This window comes from Plecotus auritus (genome assembly GCF_963455305.1).
Source record: "Plecotus auritus genome assembly, chromosome: 10".
NCBI classification, from domain to species: Eukaryota; Metazoa; Chordata; class Mammalia; order Chiroptera; family Vespertilionidae; genus Plecotus; species Plecotus auritus.
In genome coordinates, this window is record NC_137785.1 from 47,217,348 (window position 1) to 47,237,332 (window position 19,985).

The 19,985-nt window shown below is 40.5% G+C and overlaps 1 protein-coding gene across 4 annotated transcripts in view; it reads right to left on the bottom strand.

The window, feature by feature from the left end:
* Positions 1-880: 880 nt before the first annotated feature.
* ZFP90 (ZFP90 zinc finger protein) overlaps positions 881-19,985 on the bottom strand; it is a 93,278-nt gene continuing 74,173 nt past the window's right edge. For 2 of the 4 annotated variants that reach the window (XM_080643610.1, XM_080643609.1), the window contains 3 exons: positions 12,208-12,334; positions 11,757-11,852; positions 4,671-8,386 (listed from right to left, as the gene is read on the bottom strand). In XM_080643610.1, the coding sequence (XP_080499736.1) occupies positions 6,747-8,386; positions 11,757-11,852; positions 12,208-12,334 (1,863 nt within the window). In that variant the 3' untranslated portion in view covers positions 4,671-6,746. Of the gene's footprint in view, positions 1,177-4,670; positions 8,387-11,756; positions 11,853-12,207; positions 12,335-19,985 lie in introns of those variants that run through there. The other 2 variants (XM_080643612.1, XM_080643611.1) reach the window with 2 other exon arrangements.

Sequence of the window (19,985 nt, forward strand, 5' to 3'; positions counted from 1 at the left end):
TGGCTACTATCAACAAATCAACAAATGACAAATGCTGGTGAAGATGTGGAGAAAAGGGATCCCTAGTACACTGCTGGTAGGAATGCAGACTGGTGCAGCCATTATGGAAAACAGTGTAGAGTTTCCTCAAAAAATTAAATATGGAACTGCCATTTGACCCAGTGATCCCATTTCTAGGAATATATCCTAAGAAACCCGAAATACCAATCAGAAAAAGTGTATGCACCCCTATGTTCATAGCAGCACAATTTACAATAGCCAAGATCTGGAAACAGCCCAAATGCCCATCAGTAGATGAGTGGATAAAAAAGCTGTGGTACATTTATACCATGGAATACTACGCAGCAGTAAAAAAGAAGGATCTCTTACCCTTTGAGACAGCATGGAGGGACCTGGAGAGTATCATGTTAAGTGAAATAAGTCAGTCAGAGAAAGACAAGTATCACATAATCTCACTCATATGTAGAATCTCAGTAACAAAATACACTGATGATCAGAGTGGATGCAGAGAAATGGAAGCAAGGAACAGAGTGAGGAATCTTGGAGGGAAGGTGGGGGAGGGTGGGTGGGTGAGAGGTAATCAACCAAGGACCATGCATGCATATACTAGTATGGGTAGCTTATGAACACAGACAATGGGGTGGTGAGGACCTGGGGTGGGGGCGGGCTGGAGGGAGTCAATGGGGGGGGGCATATGTAATACTTTCAACAATGAAGAATTAAAAATAAATGATTAAAAAATGTGTTTGTGCAAAAAAAAAGTGTTTTTCCAAAATTATAGGGCTTTCACTGAAATTAGCAAAAATTAGTTCTCTCCTTCCACCAACTCCTGAAAATAATTACTTATGTTCTTATCTACACAGAAGACTTTTGCTTTCCTGCTCTTCCCTTTTAAAAAAATGTTTTTATTGATTTTTAGAGAGAGAGAGGAAGGGAGAGGGACAGAGACAGAAACATCGATGAGAAACATCATGGATTGGTCACCTCCCACACATCCCCCACCAGGATCAAGTCCACAACCGGACATGTGTCCCGACCAGGGATCGAATAGGTGACCTCTTGGTCCACTGAGCCACACAGGCTAGGCTCTTCTTCTTTTAAACTGATACTTCAAATGGCATTTCCAGGTTAAGAATGACTTCGCTTGATCTTGACAGTGCCAAGAACTCTCTTCTTCTTTTTTTAAAAAATATATTTTATTGATTTTTTACAAAGAGGAAGGGAGAGGGAGAGAGAGTTAGAAACATCGATGAGAGAGAAACATCAATCAGCTGCCTCCTGCACACCCCCTACTGGGGATGTGCCCGCAACCAAGGCACACACCCTTGACTGGAATCAAACATGGGACCCTTGAGTCCGCAGGCCGACACCTATCCACTGAGCCAAACCTGTTAGGGCAAGAACTCTCTCTTCTTTCTTGGATCAGCTTCTCATCCTTGGGAGCATGAGTACCTATTTTTCCTTCTCCTAAATCCTTTGGACACACTACATGTACAGGCTAAACAGGCTCATACTCTAAGGGGAACCAAGCAGGTGGCTTTATAGGCGAGATAAGAGCAAAAGGCTGAGTTTAATTATTAAAGAGATTAAAGGTTTAGAGAAGCACATACAGTAAATACCTATGCATCATACTCCTTTAACAAATGTAAATATCTTGCCATATTTTTTAAAAAAGATATGAGTTTAAGCCTTCTTTTATCCCTTCTTATTCCTCTCCCCATTAGCTCCAGAGGAAACCACCATTCTGAAGCTGATATTTTAATACCTTCCTACTTTTACTTCATGAGTTGATAAAAATAGGTTAATAGATTTTTTTTAAGTTATACCACACTATAAGGCATCCCTCCGAGACTTTATTGTCAATTGTTTTCAATATGGTAGGCATGTGAATATATGTATATTCAGTCCAACCATTTGTTAAATATTTGAAATTCTATGCTGGGACAGGGCACTATACAAAGAATACGAAAGTAGCCACCCTCAATCATCAAGTTGTTCACTAGCTATTTGTACTTTTCTGTATGCATGTTATGCTTCAATAACATATACCTCCCTTCCCCCAACCTCTACTCTCATGGAGCTTACCTTCCAGAGTAGAACATACAATAAAACAAATATTTAGAATGCATGGGCACAGGAGTAGAATAGGCAGAGATAGCAAGTTTTGTCAGATGCTCTGGTTCCTTAATTTAAGTACTGTGTTGTATTATATAAGAATATGCTACAACTTATTAACCCATTCACTTACTGACAGACATTTGTGTTGTGTCCATATTTTCACTATTTCAAACATTACTGCAATGAGCATCCTCATGTAAGTCTTTGTGCTCACACAGGAGAATTTCTAATCTAGGGTATACATCTCGTCTAGGGTCATGAAGCATGCTTAGCTTCAAATTTACTGGAAATCGCCAATTTACTCTCAAAATAATTATACCAATTTACCCTCCTGCCAGCAGTACATACAAACTCTCATTTTTCTCCTGCCAGACTTCTAAGTTTTTTGCCAGAAATAGTATCTTACTGCTTTCTTTTGCAATATTCTGATTTCAAGATTGAGAATCTTTTTATTTATAAACCAGTCTTCTTTGTCTACCAACAAATCTCTACTTCATTGCCCACTTAACAAGACTATATTAAGTACCTACGGTGTCCCTAGCACTATACTAGTAATTAAGTAGGGAAACAAAAAGCTAGCAAAATAGATGTGGACTCAGCCATCCTGGAACTCATAATCTAGTGCAAGGTGGAGGAAGAGCAGCAAATAATCACAAACATGAATTGTGGTACCATGATGGACATTTCAGTTATCTCTGAAAATTTGAGACATCAATTTAGTTGAAATAGGGCAGCCAGCTAATTTGCATTTTTAAGATGAGTAAGAATTAACTAGTTTAGCAGCTATAAAGAACTGAACACGGCCACCATCAATATGCATACAAACTGCAGATGTGTTTTTCTGATCTTCCCATGTAGGCAGAGGTGTGTTAGGTGCTCTGGGGGAGAGGCCTACCCTAGGACCTTCCCCAGGAGTGGGAGGCTGGTTTTTCTCTTGGGTCCTGTTTGCAATTTTGAGATGATTACTCCCGGGCTATCATATCTAGTTTATTCGTTTATGAATCTCACACCATCTGGTTATACTAACCTCTACATGCTGACCTAACAATCTCACTTCGTATATTTTATCTCATTCTCATTCTGGATATGTTAAAAATTAACATAAAAGATTCTGTAAAAAAAAAAAAAAAGTGGGAGTGCTTAAAAAGATAAAAGTACTCAATGTCATCATTATAAAATTGTCACAATAGGGAACTTGTTAAGGAAATTGAGACTCTGTAGCACCATGGAAAATATGAAAGTTCTTCTTTAAGTATGACAGAATATTTTTATCTACAGTATAGGCTGATTTAAATGATACATTAAGGTATGAGGGTTGTGAGTGAATTTAGGGGATTTAATTTACTGAGTCAAGAAAACATTCCAAGGCCCTTCATCATTTTGTCTCCGCTTGGTCTCTGACCTATCACCACATCCTTCTATCCACTCACCCCCAAATGACACTGTACTATATACAGCTCCTTGAACCCAACATGCCCCTGGAGACAACAGTTAGTGGTTAAGAGCTATGCCTATGCAGCCAGTCCTGAGTCAGAACCCTAAATCTGCTATAGGCAGTACTACCTGGGGTGAGTTACTTTACCTCTGGGCCCCATCCCCCTCCCACCATTATAAAACAAGGACATAATACATGTATTAGATTTCTTTAATGCAAGAAACTAAGTATAGCCCTAGCTGGTTTGGCTCAGTGGATAGAGCATCGGCCTGCACACTGAAGGGTCCCCGGTTTGATTCCGGTCAAGAGCACATGCCTGGGTTGTGGGCTCAATTACCAATAGGGGGCATGCAGGAGGCAGCTGATCAAAGATTCTCTCTCATCATTGATGTTTCTCTCTCTGAAACCAATAAAAATATGTTTAAAAAAAAGGAAGGAAGGAAAGAAGGAAGGAAGGAAGGAAGAAAGAGTGTCTAACAGATTGGCCTTTAGTCAAAAAAAAAGAATCACTGGACTGATAGTGGGGAGCCCACTGAATCCTACAAAGTGCTTCAGAAATTTAGCCAGGTCCAGAGACTTCAGGGATTAGTAAAGAGAACACCATCATGTCAGTGTCACCCTCTCCCAAAAGAGATCTCCCCTCTCTGGTAGGGAATCGGGCTCCAGGCAGCTCTAGCCTTCACCTTCCCAGCCTAGCAACCCAAAATTAAAATTCCCCTGCTAACTCTGTTGTGAAAAAATCCTGGCATAGGACTGATATTGGCTCAACTAGAAACATACTTTCCCCTAAAACTATCACCAAGCCCCACGCATGTCCTGATTTGTATTTCTGTGATCAGTACAGCAGGGATTGTTACAAGAAAAGAGAGGGAAAAAGCTGGGCAGACAGACAATAGTTACCACAAGACCTAGAATGGGAAGTTGTAAGAATTAACTGAAATGATGACTATAAAGTACTTGGCACAATGTCTTTCAAGTAGCATTCAATAAATGGTAGCTGTTATTAACTCACCAGGCTGTGAAGAGTTTAGCAGTTAATCCCTCCTTCTTGATATGCCACTCTTTTCTTAGTCAACTTCTGAAAATTGAAATAGACAAACTGACTCCCATTCAACTAAGAAGGCTATTTATTGAAATGACACAATGATGTTACAAGGATGCATTTCATGTGGCCTAGAAAGCTAGGTGATCATAAGTGCATGGTGCATAGATGCTGGGACCATGGAATCCTCTGCTGTTAGCCACACATATATCCTGGGCTCCCTCCCTGTCAATGAAGATGTGCTGAGATTTAGAGATTGGTTGGATCTAGGCCAGGCTCCACACACAAACCAGTGGTCTCCTTTGGGTCTACTAGATCTAAAGTCTTTATAAACTTCTTAACAGTAGGGTAGCACTCGACTGGTTACAGTTCATGCCATTCTTACTAATAGTCCACTATGGGGATCCTCAAACAATCAGCAGCAAAATGAGTTCCTGTTAGGCATCTTGGCCAATCAATGGGGAAGGTTTGAGTATAATTACATATTGTCAAACTATGTACCAGACAATACAAGCATGACTTTGGCATTGTGTGTACACTCAGCATGGAATATCATAAACAAGGAATATTTTGAATAGTTAATGTCTTAGAAGGGCAGATCTGCTAGGGAATATCCCATCTTGCTCCATATGTGATATACAATGGGCTAGACATGCCATATTTCAACCCCCAGGCACATTTTCCTGCAAAGAACTATGAAGAATGTTTGGGAGCTGCCTCGTGTTATCCAGGATGAGACAAGGATGATGGATCCTGTTAATTGGCATGCAAGAAAGCCAGAAGGAAAGATTTCACCATCACCACCACTCATATCACTCCTCCCAGTGACTCATCAAGGTGGGAAAATTGGCTTATCTTAGAGATGCTCTCGTATGAAAGGGGTCAATGTCCACAATTGCTCCTAAATTTATTTGCACTGTTAGTGCCAATGAATCAACAAAACTTCTTGAAATTCCTTTAGGATAGCCTATGAATTCCCATAAGGGACACTAAGGATTTGAGTGGGCTACTGAAACTTAGCTCTCAGGCTTTACTGATGGAAAAGCACCACCAAGCTTAAAAAAGTTATTTATTTTTATGGTGAAATATTTCCTTGGCACATGTGTTAATTTAAAGGCAAATTTTATGGCAAGAGGTACCTGAATTTATACTTGTCCACAAATTAATTGAGGGGGGGAATTCTTGTCTTAGTTTTGTGTTGTTTTCTCATTGATCCAATATAGGAAGCTTGGGGCAGTGCAGACTAGAGGACTTAATAGTTCTATAAAACTGACATGTTAGTTGAAAGTATAATTATGATACTTGGGAAACAGAAAAGTCACCAGTAGTTCAACCATTTACAGTTTCTGTTAACATTTTGGTTTGTAAGCTTCTAACAAGTTGCTTTAAATAAGTTTGTGACAAATTTAAATATGTCTTGCTGCCTCTTATGCTTTTATGAATTCTTAAGTGCTCATTAAATGTTTGTGCATCTGACTTAAAATTTATTTAAAAGCCCTCTGAATTCCAAATTAGCTTTTCAGTGTCAAGATCCTGGGGCCAAAGAGCCAGGAGACCTGCATCCTACACCAGTTTTACCATCATAAGCTGCAGCATACTGTGCAAACCATTTCACATCTTTGGTTTTCAGTTTCTTCATCTGTACAATGAAGTAGCTGGACCGCTGATCTAATTCTTTGAATGGTGAATTTCTGCAGGTGGAATTGGGTTTCCATGGTGCATTCAATATAAGAGCTGCAATTGAATGCAGTTGTCAAGCAATTTTTAAATTGAGTTTTGGTCATTAATGCAGGAATTTTATCTATAAAAAAGGCTGTAAACAGTAACAATTGCAAGTCAAATTGTTAAAAGTTTGTAATCTCCTGCACATATGTTAAAAAGTTTTATAAAGCTCAATATATAGGCATAGCATCTCCAACAGGTTATTATGTTTATAGTTATTTTTATAAAAGTTTGTAACCAGATCTAAGAATGTATCTTTTATTTATTGAAAAAAAAATTGTCTACTAGCAGTTTTCTCTGCACACAACATAACAAATACACATAATTTGTGACATTCTCAAACTTTTTATCCAGAAAGAATCCTTTGACATTGAGTATGAATAATATTTTAGCTAAAGCTTTCTGCACATTTAAAAAATTCCAGGGTTCTTAGAGTTTATTTCGCATATGAATTCGCTGGTGTTTAGTGAGAGCTGAGCTTCGACTGAAGTTTTTCCCACATTCCTTACAAGTATAGGGTTTTTCTCCAGTATGAATTCTCTGATGATCATGCAGATTGGTTTTCTTTCGGAAGGCTCGCCCACATTCATTACATTCATAGGGTTTTTCTCCAGTATGAGTTCTCTCATGCTGAATGAGGGATGAACTCTGACTGAAGGCTTTCCCACAGTCAATACATTCATAGGGTTTCTCTCCTGTGTGGGTTCTCTCATGTTGAGTAAGTGATGAGCGTCGACTGAAGGCTTCTCCACATTCATTACATTCATAGGGTTTTTCTCCAGTATGAATTCTGTGATGCTCTATGAAACTTGTACTCCTTTTGAAAGCTTTCCCACATACATTACACTGATAGGGTTTCTCTCCAGGATGAGAAATAGATTGTTGACTGAAGGTCTGCTCACAATCATAGGGGTTCTCTCCAGTATGGATCTTCTGATGGTCAGAAAAGTCTGTAAAGTGACTGAAGTCTTCCCCACAGTCATTACAATGGTAGGATTTCACTTCAGTCAGAGTGCTTTCATCTTGAGTAAGAGATGAGCTGTGCTTGAATTCTATGCCATAGTTATTGCTTTGGTAAGGTTTCCCTCTCTTATGAATCCTCATATGTTTATAAAGGGATGGGCTCTGACCAAAAGCCCTCCCACAGATGCTACATTCAAAAGGTTTTTCTCCAGTATGAGTCCTCTCATGCTGGACAAGGGAAGAACATCGACTAAAGGCTTTCCCACATTCCTTACATTGAAAGGGTTTCTCTCCACTATGTGTGACCTCATGCTGAGTGAGGGACGTGCCATGCCTAAAAGACCTTCCACATAAGTTACATCGATAGGGTTTCTCTCCAGTGTGAATTCTCTGGTGTTGAACCAGGGAGGAGCTGCGCTGAAAGGCTTTCCCACAGAGACTACACTGATAGGGCTTCTCTCCGGTATGTGCATTCTCATGCTGACCAAGGGACGAACTATGCCTGAAGGCCTTCCCACACACATTACATTCAAAGGGTTTCTCCCCTGTGTGAATTCTCTGATGCTCAGTAAGCTGTGTCTTCCAGAGGAAGGTTTTTCCACAGTCAGTACATTCATGGTGTTTCTTTCCAGCATACATTCCCTGATCTGTACCATTGGGAAAAGCTCCCTCTCCTTTATGAGTTTTCTCATGTTTAGTAAGTGATGACCTATGAATAAAAGCTTTTCTACATTTATTACATTTATAAGGTTTCTTTTTTACAAGGATATTATTCTGATTAAGTAAGTCTGAATTATGTCCCAAATTGATTCCATGCGTATCACATTCACTAGACCTTGAAGGAATGTTCAGTTGTGTGACCAGGTCTGTGTTCAATCTAGAGTTTTCACCAAATTTATTATGCTCAAAGGTTTTCTCTGGTGTGATTATTTTCTTCTGGGTGGATACATCTGGCCCCAGATACCTCTTCCAATTTTCCTGGTGCCTCTCTAACTGATTACTCACATCTTCTAACGTGGCACGTGAGAGATCATCTGTGTGAGGGGATACTTCAGATATGTTCTGCTGTAGATTTGATGATTTGGCCACAGGCCTGGTCTTCCAGTCTGAAAGAAATCCAAAGTGCAAAAGTCCCCTATTCCCTCCTGTTGAGACAAATTGCTACAGTAGGAATGAGGAAATGAGATTCAAATTATACATGACTATGTTTTGAAATCAGCCCTGCGGCTTGGGGAGAATACCCAAAATGGAGGAAAGGAAGAGTGAAGAGATATGATAATACAGACTGCAGATCCAGAGTGAATGATAAGTTCAGAACTAGGAAGCCCAGCCAGGAGGCTGATTAGGGAGTAAGGAGATAAGTGATTAAGAGAGTGTTAGGTATAGATACAAAGGAAAAAGGATCACAGTCCATCTTGCAGGATCTTATCTGCTCTCTATGCCTCCTGTCCATTTTATAAACCACTACAGAATCTATCTCCTTAATATATCTATTTTATAATTTCTTTAAATGTCATCTCTGAGGCTCCAGATAGTCAAACCCTTAAGTGAAAAATCTACAGCCAGTGATCTAATAGAAATGATTCTTTAATACACTTGGAGATCAAGGGCTAGATGTCACACACTAAGAAAAATATTTCAGGAGTCAAATCATTCTTGCCCTTACAACTGGGGTGTGGTTTTTGTCTATTTGAGCTCTGATTCTACACTAGTCACCTTGCTTCACCAAAAAATATTTATTTTAATCTGCCTAATACATTGATCTCAAAAAACCATTAACAAATATTGAGCTCTAGTTGATATGCACATGAAAAAATGTAGGAACGAAATACACTCATCTGCAACTTACTTGGAAGTACATAAAAGATAAACTGACAGATGGATAGATGAAGAGGTATGTGAAAAAGCAAATATAATAAAATGTTAACTATACGATTGGTGTTCATTGTATAATTTTTTTAATTTCTCATATATTTGAAAACTTTCTTAATAAAATGTTAGGAGGGAATAACACAGTAACTAAGGGGCCCTGAACCCCAAAAGTCCTTACCCTGTAACAAGACTCAATTCTAAATTTCTAAGGACAGCGAATGTTTTCTATTTCTTTTAGAATAATTCTCAGTGGAACAATTCAAGAAATATTTGTTGAAATAAGTGAATAATAAAATTCTTTCCCAAGCCAGTTTTCATAACAATCAATCGAGTAATTTCTAATTGCCTGCTGACATGCTTTGCACCACAGATAGAATATACAGAAATAAAAACAGACTATTTAGTAGCCTGAAATCTAAGAACAGAAATAAGACTCAATCTTTTGACAATTAAAAAGAAAGAAAAAAAGACAAAGAAAAAAAATCATTGGGTGGTATATTATTACTTCTGAATTTGTGTGGTAGAGGTGATATAAATGTTGTCTGTAATCAGGGAAGGAAGAAGTAAATACGTTAGTATGCATCAGGTTTCATGAATTAGACAGACCTTGAACTTAAAAGAATAGATGGTTTTGGATAGGCAGAAAGCATTATCTAATGAGGGAAAGTACATGCTACTTACAAAGAACATTAAAAAGAAGTCCAACCTAAGTGAAGGTTGCTTGGGCAGGAATAGAAAGATCATACTGGAAGGTTTGATGCAGACATTTAAATCATGGGAGTATGTTTTCTATAATGAGATATAGGGAGTAACAGCAAGGTTTTTTCAGAGGTGTGTGGTTTATGAAGATAAAGCATTAAAATGTCCAATATGGTCCATCAAGTGATTAATAAACAAAATGTGGTATATGCATACAATGGAATAAATACAAAGGAATGAATACCAAGAAAGAAGTAATACGTGTTAGATGAACCCTAAAAACATGCTAAGTGAAAGAAGCTAGTCACAAAGGGCTACATATTATATGATTCAATTTACAGAAAATACCTAGCATAGGCAAATCCATAGTGAGAAAAGTAGATTAATGGTTGCCAGGAGCTGGGGTATGGGAAATAGAAAGTGACTGCTAATAGGTGCAGGGTTTCCTTTTGGGGTGTTGAACATGCTCTATAATTACATAGTGGTGATGGTTCCACAACTCTGTATATATCCAAAAACCATTGAAGTGTACACTTTAAAAGGGTGAATTTTATGTTTTATGAATTATATCTCAATAAAGCTATGATTTTAAAAATCTAATATGGGCCCTAGCTAGTTTGGCTCAGTGGATAGAGCATCGGCCTGGGGAGTGAAGGGTCCCGGGTTCGATTCTGGTCAAGAGCACATGCCCCGGGTTGTGGGCTCGATCCCCAGTGGGGGGTGTGCGCAGGAGGCAGCATATCAATGATTCTCATCATTGATCTTTCTATCTCTCTCTCCCTCTCCTTCTCTGAAATCAATAAAAAAAATCTAATATGGATTATAAAAAAAGATGGAGGGAGCAATTTTAACTGGAAATTATAGTAATCTAAGTAACCTAATGGTTTTGGGGTTTGGTTGAAGATGATACCAGCGGAAGTTAAAGGCAGGAAAGTCTAAGGTAACTTCTCAAAGAAGGAAAATAACCTGGGTTGAAAGAAAAAGACTAAACTGACTATGGTGTCTGGTCTGAGAGATTAGAAATACTAAAAGGTTTCTAACAGGCCAGGGTAGAAAGGAGTGATGGGCAAGATGATTAATTCAGATTTTATACTTTAGTAAGAACTGAGTGGGACTTGCGAGTGAAAGTGTTCTGTGAAAAGGAATAAGTGACCAGGGTACAAGCAAGGATGATTTTTGAGTCTATAGCATAAATAAAGAGCTACAACCACCAGAAGGCAGGCACCCTTTTTGTAACAAAGAAGGGAGCGGAGCCTGGAGGACAGACTCCTTAAGGTATTTTTGCTTAGAAGGAAAAGCAAGAAAAGCCAAAGACCTAAAGCCAAGAAGCACATAACAAGGTGGGAGACCAGGAGAGAATGATATTCTAGGAACCGAGGAGAGAGGCAATGAATCAAATCAACATGACCACAGAATGGATGGAAGACCATGTTCCTCCCTAGACAGCTGTAGTGAGGGAAAGAAGTCTAAAAACAAGTTATGAAGGGAGGAAGAATCAAGGCTGTGGATATTTCCTACAAGTCTGGGCAGCTGAGAGTGAGAACAGTAAGACGAAACAAGAAGGAGACATGGAAGTTCAATTTTGTCTGAGTAAGTAGGAAAAGGGATCGCTAAATAATGATGGGAGACTGAGGATACCAGAGGAGAAAATAATCCAGAAAGTAGGATTATAGGATAGGAGAAATGGTATACTAAGTGTAGAACAAAGTGGTATCTTCTCCTCTAAGACCGACCAGCAGCAGGAGCACCCTACTGGAGAAGGGAGATATACAGAGGTGTCATGATGGCTCAGCCTCCTCTGCCCTTCTATGAGCTCCCAGGACCGCAATCTGAAAATGCTTCCCACTCCCTCAGCTATGCCACTGTCTGCACTGATTCCTACATGCTTGATCCTCACTCATTTACCTGGACAGACAGATCTTTGGATTTCTCCCTCTGATAGCCATGGCTCTTCTCCTTGCTCCAATTTGGAGATCACCTCTGGCTTGGAAACTTGATATCCTGCTCATGGGTAAAAACATAAGATTTGTTTGTTTGTGCAAGTGGACAAAGAAGCCTCCTACAAGTCAGTAGTAGTCCTTGATCCTCATGAACTCTGAAGGAAAAGAAAACGGGCAACTTGAAGAATTATGCAATCAGATGGCCTACTCCCAGTTCTGCAAAAGAAAGTCCTTTTACCTAAAGAGCAGGCTCAGAAACCCATAAGGCTGGGTGCCAAAAAGATGAACAAGCTCTGACCCTGAACACCCACACCCTGCTCACAGCCACCCATGCTACAGTCACAGAGCTTCACAACCATAGTAACTGAGAAAGGAAAGACCCACCAATAGGCAAGACATTGAGATGTGGTCCTTACCAAGAGAAACCAGGTTGCTGTAGTTCTCTAGCATCACATCTCTGTACAAGCGCCTCTGAGCAGGGGCCACGTGGTGCCATTCTTCCTGGGTGAAGTCCACAGCCACATCCTTGAATGTCACTGATTCCTGTAGGATCACATTCCTGCTCAAGTAGGATCAACCACACAAACATTCTCATGGCAATACTGGGAACATACTGTAGAGTCTATTAGAAACGATGACCATACATTCAATATCCTGAGGGGACAATGTTGGGTTACATATAGTAGCTGTTTACATACTTATATAAAGAAATCTAACATTCAGGCCAGAAAGTCATGCAATCCTTAGCTTTTGTTGTATTTCCCTTAGCAGTATGTCCTGCAATCCTTAGCTTTTGTTGTATTTCCCTTCAAAGCCAAGCCTTTTTATACCATCAGGAACCTCCCGGCCCGAGTACTTCCTTTGTTACAAAATCCAAATACGGTGGGAAGTAAAAAGTGGCAGTGGCAGCCCTCCCCATCACCAATCCTAATTTAAACCCTAGAAATAACTGCTGTTAACAGTTTGGTGCGTACACTTAAAGAGTCCCTATTCCATGTTTCTTATACACACAGTGTTTTGTTTTGTGAAATACCATAAATAGTGTTCTACAACTTATTTTTATAATTAACTATGTAATAGTTAGAGATCTTAGAGATCTTCCCATAGCAATACATATAACTTCACCTTAACCCTCTGAATTACTTCATAGACCCCATAGTATCATAATATTCCCATGACCTAAAGCCAACAGCACCTATTGTCTTAAGAATAAAATTCAAACTCCCCGCCACTCCTTGGGCTCTAGCCATGCTGAACTTGTTGATCCTTGAAAACTTCAAGTTTGTTCCCACCGGGGCCTTTATGCTTGTTACTCTCTCTTCCCTTAGAATCTCTACATGGTTGACAACTAGTTACTACTAGTCATTTCAGTCTTATCTCCAGCATCATCTCCTCAGAAAAGCTGTCTCAGCACCTTCCTTTAATTTACTCTCCATCATATTACCATGTTTCAGTTTCTTCCTGACACAGTTATCTCTCACTGTCCAAATTCCTGCCACCTTAACTCAGGAACCAAATAGATTAAAAAGGATACTTGTACTTCTAACCACTATCTGAGATTGCTTACTTGTTAGCTTGTCTGTCTCCCCCACTATGAGCTCCATGAGAACTTTATCTGTCTTCACCAGTTATATACATTGAATGCTGACAAATACCCTGAGAATGAATAAATGAACAAGGTCCTATTAATAGACATTTGGATTACTTACAATATTTTGCTATTGCAAACATTACTGCATTAAATACTGTTTATGCAATTATGCTAGAACTTCTCTAGGATAGCTAGCTAGAATTGGAATTGCTAGGTCAAAGGTCTTATTCCATTCCGATCACTTTCTCCTCACCTCCCCAATGAAACAAGGGTAGCTGAGGGTCCTCCATGACTCTCAATGGTCAGTTCTGATGCTTGTGGGTTGATTTTTGCTTGCCTTGCTAGGCCTTGTTAAGCCACGAGACACTTGTCACCATGCCCTATTTGAAATTTCTCCTTTGGTCCTGGTTAGATTTCTATCTCAAGAAGGATACAATAAACTATGGTAAAGACAATTAGATGTTGAAAACAGAGCCTTAAGTTTTCTGGAGCTACGAGCAAAGATTACGTGGAGGTTTCTGCCTTAGTCCATGCGCTTCTCCCCACGTGCTTGGCCACAGCTGAACTGGTGTTTTTCGTTCCTGGGAAATACCATTCTCCCCCTCCCTCCCAGCAGTTTTTCCCTTGCTAATTCCACTTTACACTTCAGGTATTGGTTAGCTGATTTTCACTGAAACCTTCTGATCCCCCATTGGAGGGTCAATCACTGTATAGTGCCCTTTAAGCCCCCTGTACACCCACAATTATTTGAATGCTTGTTTTTCTAGTTAGATGGTGAGCATTATGAGGGCAGCTACTATAAACTTGTTTCTAAACTCTAAAACACTTGTGTTCACCAAGTGCCTGACCCATACCACACATCTGTTTCCTGAGTTGAGCCTTAAGGAGATGGCAGAGATCTGAATTTTAGAGAAATAGGAGTGGCCCCCTCTGCTTAGTGAAGTGCATGACTGCATTCATACACAACATTAGCTCCTCCACATCATATCCCTGTGGCTGTGTCCCCACAGGAATAGGGACGGGTTGAAACTTGGCAAATTTTTCTGAGCAGGTCAAGGGATCTGACTGTGCCACGTATGATGACACTTGTATTTACTAGGTGTCTGACTTGACCACACGCACTGTGGCAGAATAAAAATGCCAATGAGCCCGGCTGGTGTGGCTCAGTGGTTGAGTGCTGACCTATGAACTGGGAAGGTCATGGTTTGGTTCTGGTCAGGACACATGCCTGGGTTGTGGGCACAATCCCCAGTGGAGAGCGGTGGAAGGCCCTTCTCTAAAACACAAATTTGGTCATGCTTACAAACCTTTAATTTCTCCCTACTTTTCCCTATTCCTACCATCCTCACCCTAGTCCATGCCACCATCATCTCTTACCTGGACCATTGCTACAACCTCCTAACTTCCCGTTCTCCTCCTTCCATTCACATGTCCCTCCCAAGATTACAACTAGAGTAATCTTGTTAAAACATGTCAGATCAAGTCACTTCTTTGCTTTAAAACCTCTAATGGCATCCCAATTCAAAGCCCAATCTTTACAATGGCCTACATGGGCCTTCACAATCTGTTCCCCCACTATCTCCCTAACTTCATCTTGAACCTCATCCCTGACCTACTGCTCCCTCCCCTTCACTCACTCTGCTCTCCCTACAGTCCCCAGAACACACGATACATTCTCCAACTTGGAGTCTTTGCTCTGACTGTTTCTTGACTTGGAAGCCTCTTCCTGCATGTGGCCCCTCACTCACTTCCTTCAGCTCTTTGTTCAAATGTCACCTTATTACAGCAACCTTCCCTGACTGCCCTACATAAAGCAGCACCCCCACCATGCACTGTCAGTCTCTTATTTTCCTTTTTCATAGTTCTTACCTGGACTATGAAAAAGGAAAATAAAGTGTCATAGGACACCTGCCTCTGAAGTCCCCCAGTCCCCTTGGCCCCCCAGCTGCCCAGGGCCGGCCTGAGGTGCAGGCAAGCCTTGGATGGTGGCTGCCCAGCCACCCAGGGCCGCCCGAGGCTCAGGTAACCAGGGCCAGCCAAGTCTTGCGCTGCCGGCAGTGGCAGCAGCAGAGATGTGATGGGGCATCGCCTCCCGCCCCTGAGGGCTCCCGGACTGTGAGAGGGGGCAGGCCGGGCTGAGGGACCCCCATCCAGTGCATGAATTTTCATGCACCAGGCATCTAGTGAGATATATATTTATTTACAGTCTGTATCCCAAAGCAGAATGTAAACTCCAGGAGAGCAGGAATATTATGTTTTCTTTATGGTTGAATCTCCATTGCCTAAAATAGGCCTGGCACATGGTGGGTGCTCCATAAATATTTAATAAATAACTGTATGTTTCTTAAAATTAAAAATTAGATTTCTTAGTGTGAGCTTCAGAGCCTTTTATAACCTAGTCCCCACCTTACTTCCACAGTCTCAGCTCTCTCAGGCTTCTCTACCCCTCTACGCCACAATTCAGCATGCAGAAGAGCTCCAATGCCTTCAAACTAAATGATCTCTTTTGTCTCTGCAAGTGCTGCCTCAAAACGCTTCCCTCCTCTGCCTAGCTAACACATGTGATTATCTCCTTGGGGGTCAATTCCTACTCCCAGGTCTTAGCTAAGTGTCTTCTCATACCACACCCTCCCATGGCTCCCCTACTCATAGCACGTGTTATGGTGTCTGTTACCTATTGTTCACTGTACTCCTAGAGTCAAGGGTCAAGACCTTGTCTCAGGCCACACTGACCAGAGCAAGAAGTAAGAGTTTTAAGAGCAGAAAAGTAGAGAGGGCCCTTCCAGAAAGGATAACATGTGCTAATATAAAGTCATCCAGCCCAGTCATAGTAGCTCAGTTGGTTGAGTGTTGTCCTGTGCACCAAAGGACATGTGTCCCCCCACCCCCACCCCCGGCTTTTGCTCTCTCTAACCATGTTCTAGGTGGTTAAAAAAAAAAAAAGTCATCCAACTCTAACATATACCAATTCTGGAGGAGAAATCAGCTCAAACTATAACTCAGAAAATGAAAACTTTACCAAACTGAAAACTAGAGAATGGCAGTTAATGTGTAAAAATAATCTCATTTATAAAAACCACCACCCAAAGACTGGGTTAGTTTGCCCAATTAGAACACATTAATTTTACTGGCATAGAATATAGTGTTTCCACTCAAGTACTCAGACCAGTAACAGTTTGGTAAGGTGCAAATCAATAGCATACCTATCAATTGAGTGTGGAGAGAAGAAAATCACTGTTAGCCTTTACGCACATACACAAATGCCCTATTTAGGCTAACAGCATCACCATCTACAGTGTCCCAATGGGAAATCTGGACCTCATCCTTGATTCTTCCTTTTTCCTTTATGCTCTGGAATCACCAAGAGCCTAAAAAATGTCTCCTATATACAATTCCTCCTCTTCATCGTTCAAATCTAGCTCAAATTCTCCCATGCCAAAAATGCCATTAAGTCAGGCAATAACATTCTAAATCTATGCTAATACAGTAAACCACTAGCCACATGTGGCTACTGAGCACTTGCAATGTGGCTAGTCCAAATCAGATGTGTGGTAAGTGCAAAATACACACTGGATTTCAAAGACTTAATACCGCCCTAACCTGTTTGGCTCTGTGGATAGAGCTTCGGCCTGTGGACTCAAGGGTCCCAGGTTCGATTCCGGTCAAGGTCATGTACCTTGGGTGCGGGCACATCCCCAGTAGGGGGTGTGCAGGAGGCAGCTGGTTGATGTTTCTGTCTCATCGATGTTTCTAACTCTCTCTCCCTCTCCCTTCATCTCTGTAAAAAAATCAATAAAATATATTAAAAAAAAAAAAGACTTATACCAAAACAAAACAAAAACCCCACCTCATTAATAATTTTAAAATATTGATTTACATAGAAATGAATATTATTTATAATAGTAGAAACAACTGAAATGTCTTATTAGGAATGGTTAAACAAATTTTGGTATGTCCATGCAAAGCAATATAATACAGCCATTGAAAGTGATTTAAAAAAAACCCTCCTAAAAACTATATGAAATTTCAAATACTGTAATTGGAAATGTTTAAGAGAAAAATATGTGCAGGTAGAAAAAAAAGGAAATTCATCACAACAAATAAAGATGCTAAAGAAGAGATAAAATAAATGATAAAAGAAGAGATAAAATAAATGATAAAGAGATAAAATATATGATATACTTAAGGTATATTTTAATAAAATGAAAGTAATACAGCCATGGCCAGGTGGCTTGGTTGATTGGAGCATTGTCCCAAACACCAGAGGGTGGCAATTTGATTCTCAGTCAGGGCACATGCTTAGATTGTGGATTCGATCCCAGTTGCAGGCTTGTGTGGGAGGCAGTTGATCAATATTTCTCTCTTTCTCTCTCTCACTCTCACTCTCTGTTAAAAGTCAATGGAAGCATATCCTTGGGTGAGGATTAAAAAAAAAAAAAAGGTAGTACAAGACATAGAAAAGTCAGGAAAAGAATCATACTTTTGAAATAGGTCTTAGAGGAAGAGGTCTTGACATCTTAACATTGTCTTTAAGACAAAATTTCTTAAAACTGTGAAAGTCATGTTGTTTCATGCAATTATTTTTTTTCCAAAAATTAGGGTCACTATAATTGGAAAAATATCATTTTTGCCATGTAAGGAGCAGAAAATGCAGAAAGTGTAAAACTGCTGCTTGGGACTAAGGGTTATGAATGTTTGTTCATGTAACACCCACTTACCACCTATGTACTTTGGAGTAAGGGACGAGAGGCGTTACAAGGCCCTAACCTACAGGAACTGAAAGTCCAGTGTAGAGATGGATGGGCAAACATACCACTCCATGTGACATATGAACAGTAAGAGCTCTTGGGATCTGGAATCAAAATAGAGCAGACCCAGTCCCTCTCCATTTCCTCCCCTCAAGGTAGAACAAGTAACAGGTATCCACATGCAGTTTTTTTTCTTATAAAACTTCCCCCGTTTCTTTTCTTTTTTTAAAAAAATATATTTCATTGATTTTTTACAGAGAGGAAGGGAGAGGGAGAGAGTTAGAAACATCGATGAGAGAGAAACATCAATCAGCTGCCTCTTGCACACCCCCCACCGGGGATGTGCCCGCAACCAAGGTACATGCCCTTGACCGGAATCGAACCCGGGACCCTTGAGTCTGAAGGCTGACGCTCTATCCACTGAGCCAAACCGGTTAGGGCCCTCCATTTCTTATTGTTCTGGTGGCTTCAACTTTAAGAATGGTAAACACCTTTTTTTGTATCCCTAACTAAACATGTAGTACACATGTAAGGAAGAAAATACACAGTGTTTACATATACATAGGATTTTCAGGGTATCCCCACTCACTCATCTCTGCTCCCATTCCCCTCCCACTGTGGACCACTTCAGGTATTTGCTAGCCACGCCCCTAAAAGAGCTCTGACTTTCAAACTCTTGCTCCTATACTTCGTTATTCACAACAATCTTTAAAAGTAATAAGAAACTATACTTAGTTCCCTGCTCAAAAACATTGGCTCAAGATATACTAGGCTCCTTGCTGCTCCCTCAACACACCAGACACACATTCGGGTGTTTTGGAGAACTCCTTCCCAGACCTCCTTTAAGTCTGCTCAGATGTCACCAACAAACATAAGCTTAGCATCCTATTTAAAATTGCAATCTTACCACAAGCCCTGACATCTCCCACTCAATCCTCCTTACCTTTTCCTACTTTTAATTATTTTTCTTAGGTACCATCACCTTCTAAGATATCATATAATTTTTCTGTCTACTCCTTCTAGGATGTAAGCTCCACAAAAGCAGAGACCTTTATCAGTTTTGTTCACTAATGTAACCTCGCCACCTAGAAAAGTGTCTTAATACATCATAGGGTTCAATGATTATCTGCTGAATGAGTACATAAAGAAATAAATGGGTTACAAAGGCCAAAATAAAAAAGTCCAAACTCCTTTCTACTCTCATCTAACCATTGATCTCACAGGACAACGGTTTCATGAAAATATCCCTCATCTTTTTGCCTCCCAATTCCCCTGACCCACAGTCAACCAGTTCTACCCTCAGCCCCTTCAATTTCACCCGCTTTGATTATGCTCCTATGCAAAGGCGTCTCTACTGACTTTCCCAGAGGCAGAATTTCCACTTCCCCCTCTGCACTCACAGCAGCCTCTGGACCTCTGCAACACTGCTTGGCACCACCTCTCCCGTACTCTACTTCTGCATGAGCTGTCTCCCCGACTAATTAATTTCCTGGATAAGTTGTCACATGACTCAATTACTCATCTTTTGCACTCCCAAGGGCTATGCTCAGGGAAAGGGAACCACTGATGAAGGGAAATCTCTGCCTAAAAAAACCCTGTTGTAGGTTCACTGCTCTATTCTGTCCTTCAGCCTGAGTTTGGTGGACTATCAGGCCATTCTATGAGAATAGTACAACTGAACCAGAGTGCTTGGGAAACATAACTTTAAAAATGAAGCCTAAAGCAGTCCCTAAAACTCACTGCTCAGAACACAAATCCACTTTCACCATTAAAAAGGCACCCACCCTCCTCCGCAAAAAAAGGCAACCCAGCCCAGCAGGCGTGGCTCAGTGGTTGAGCATCCACTTATGAACCA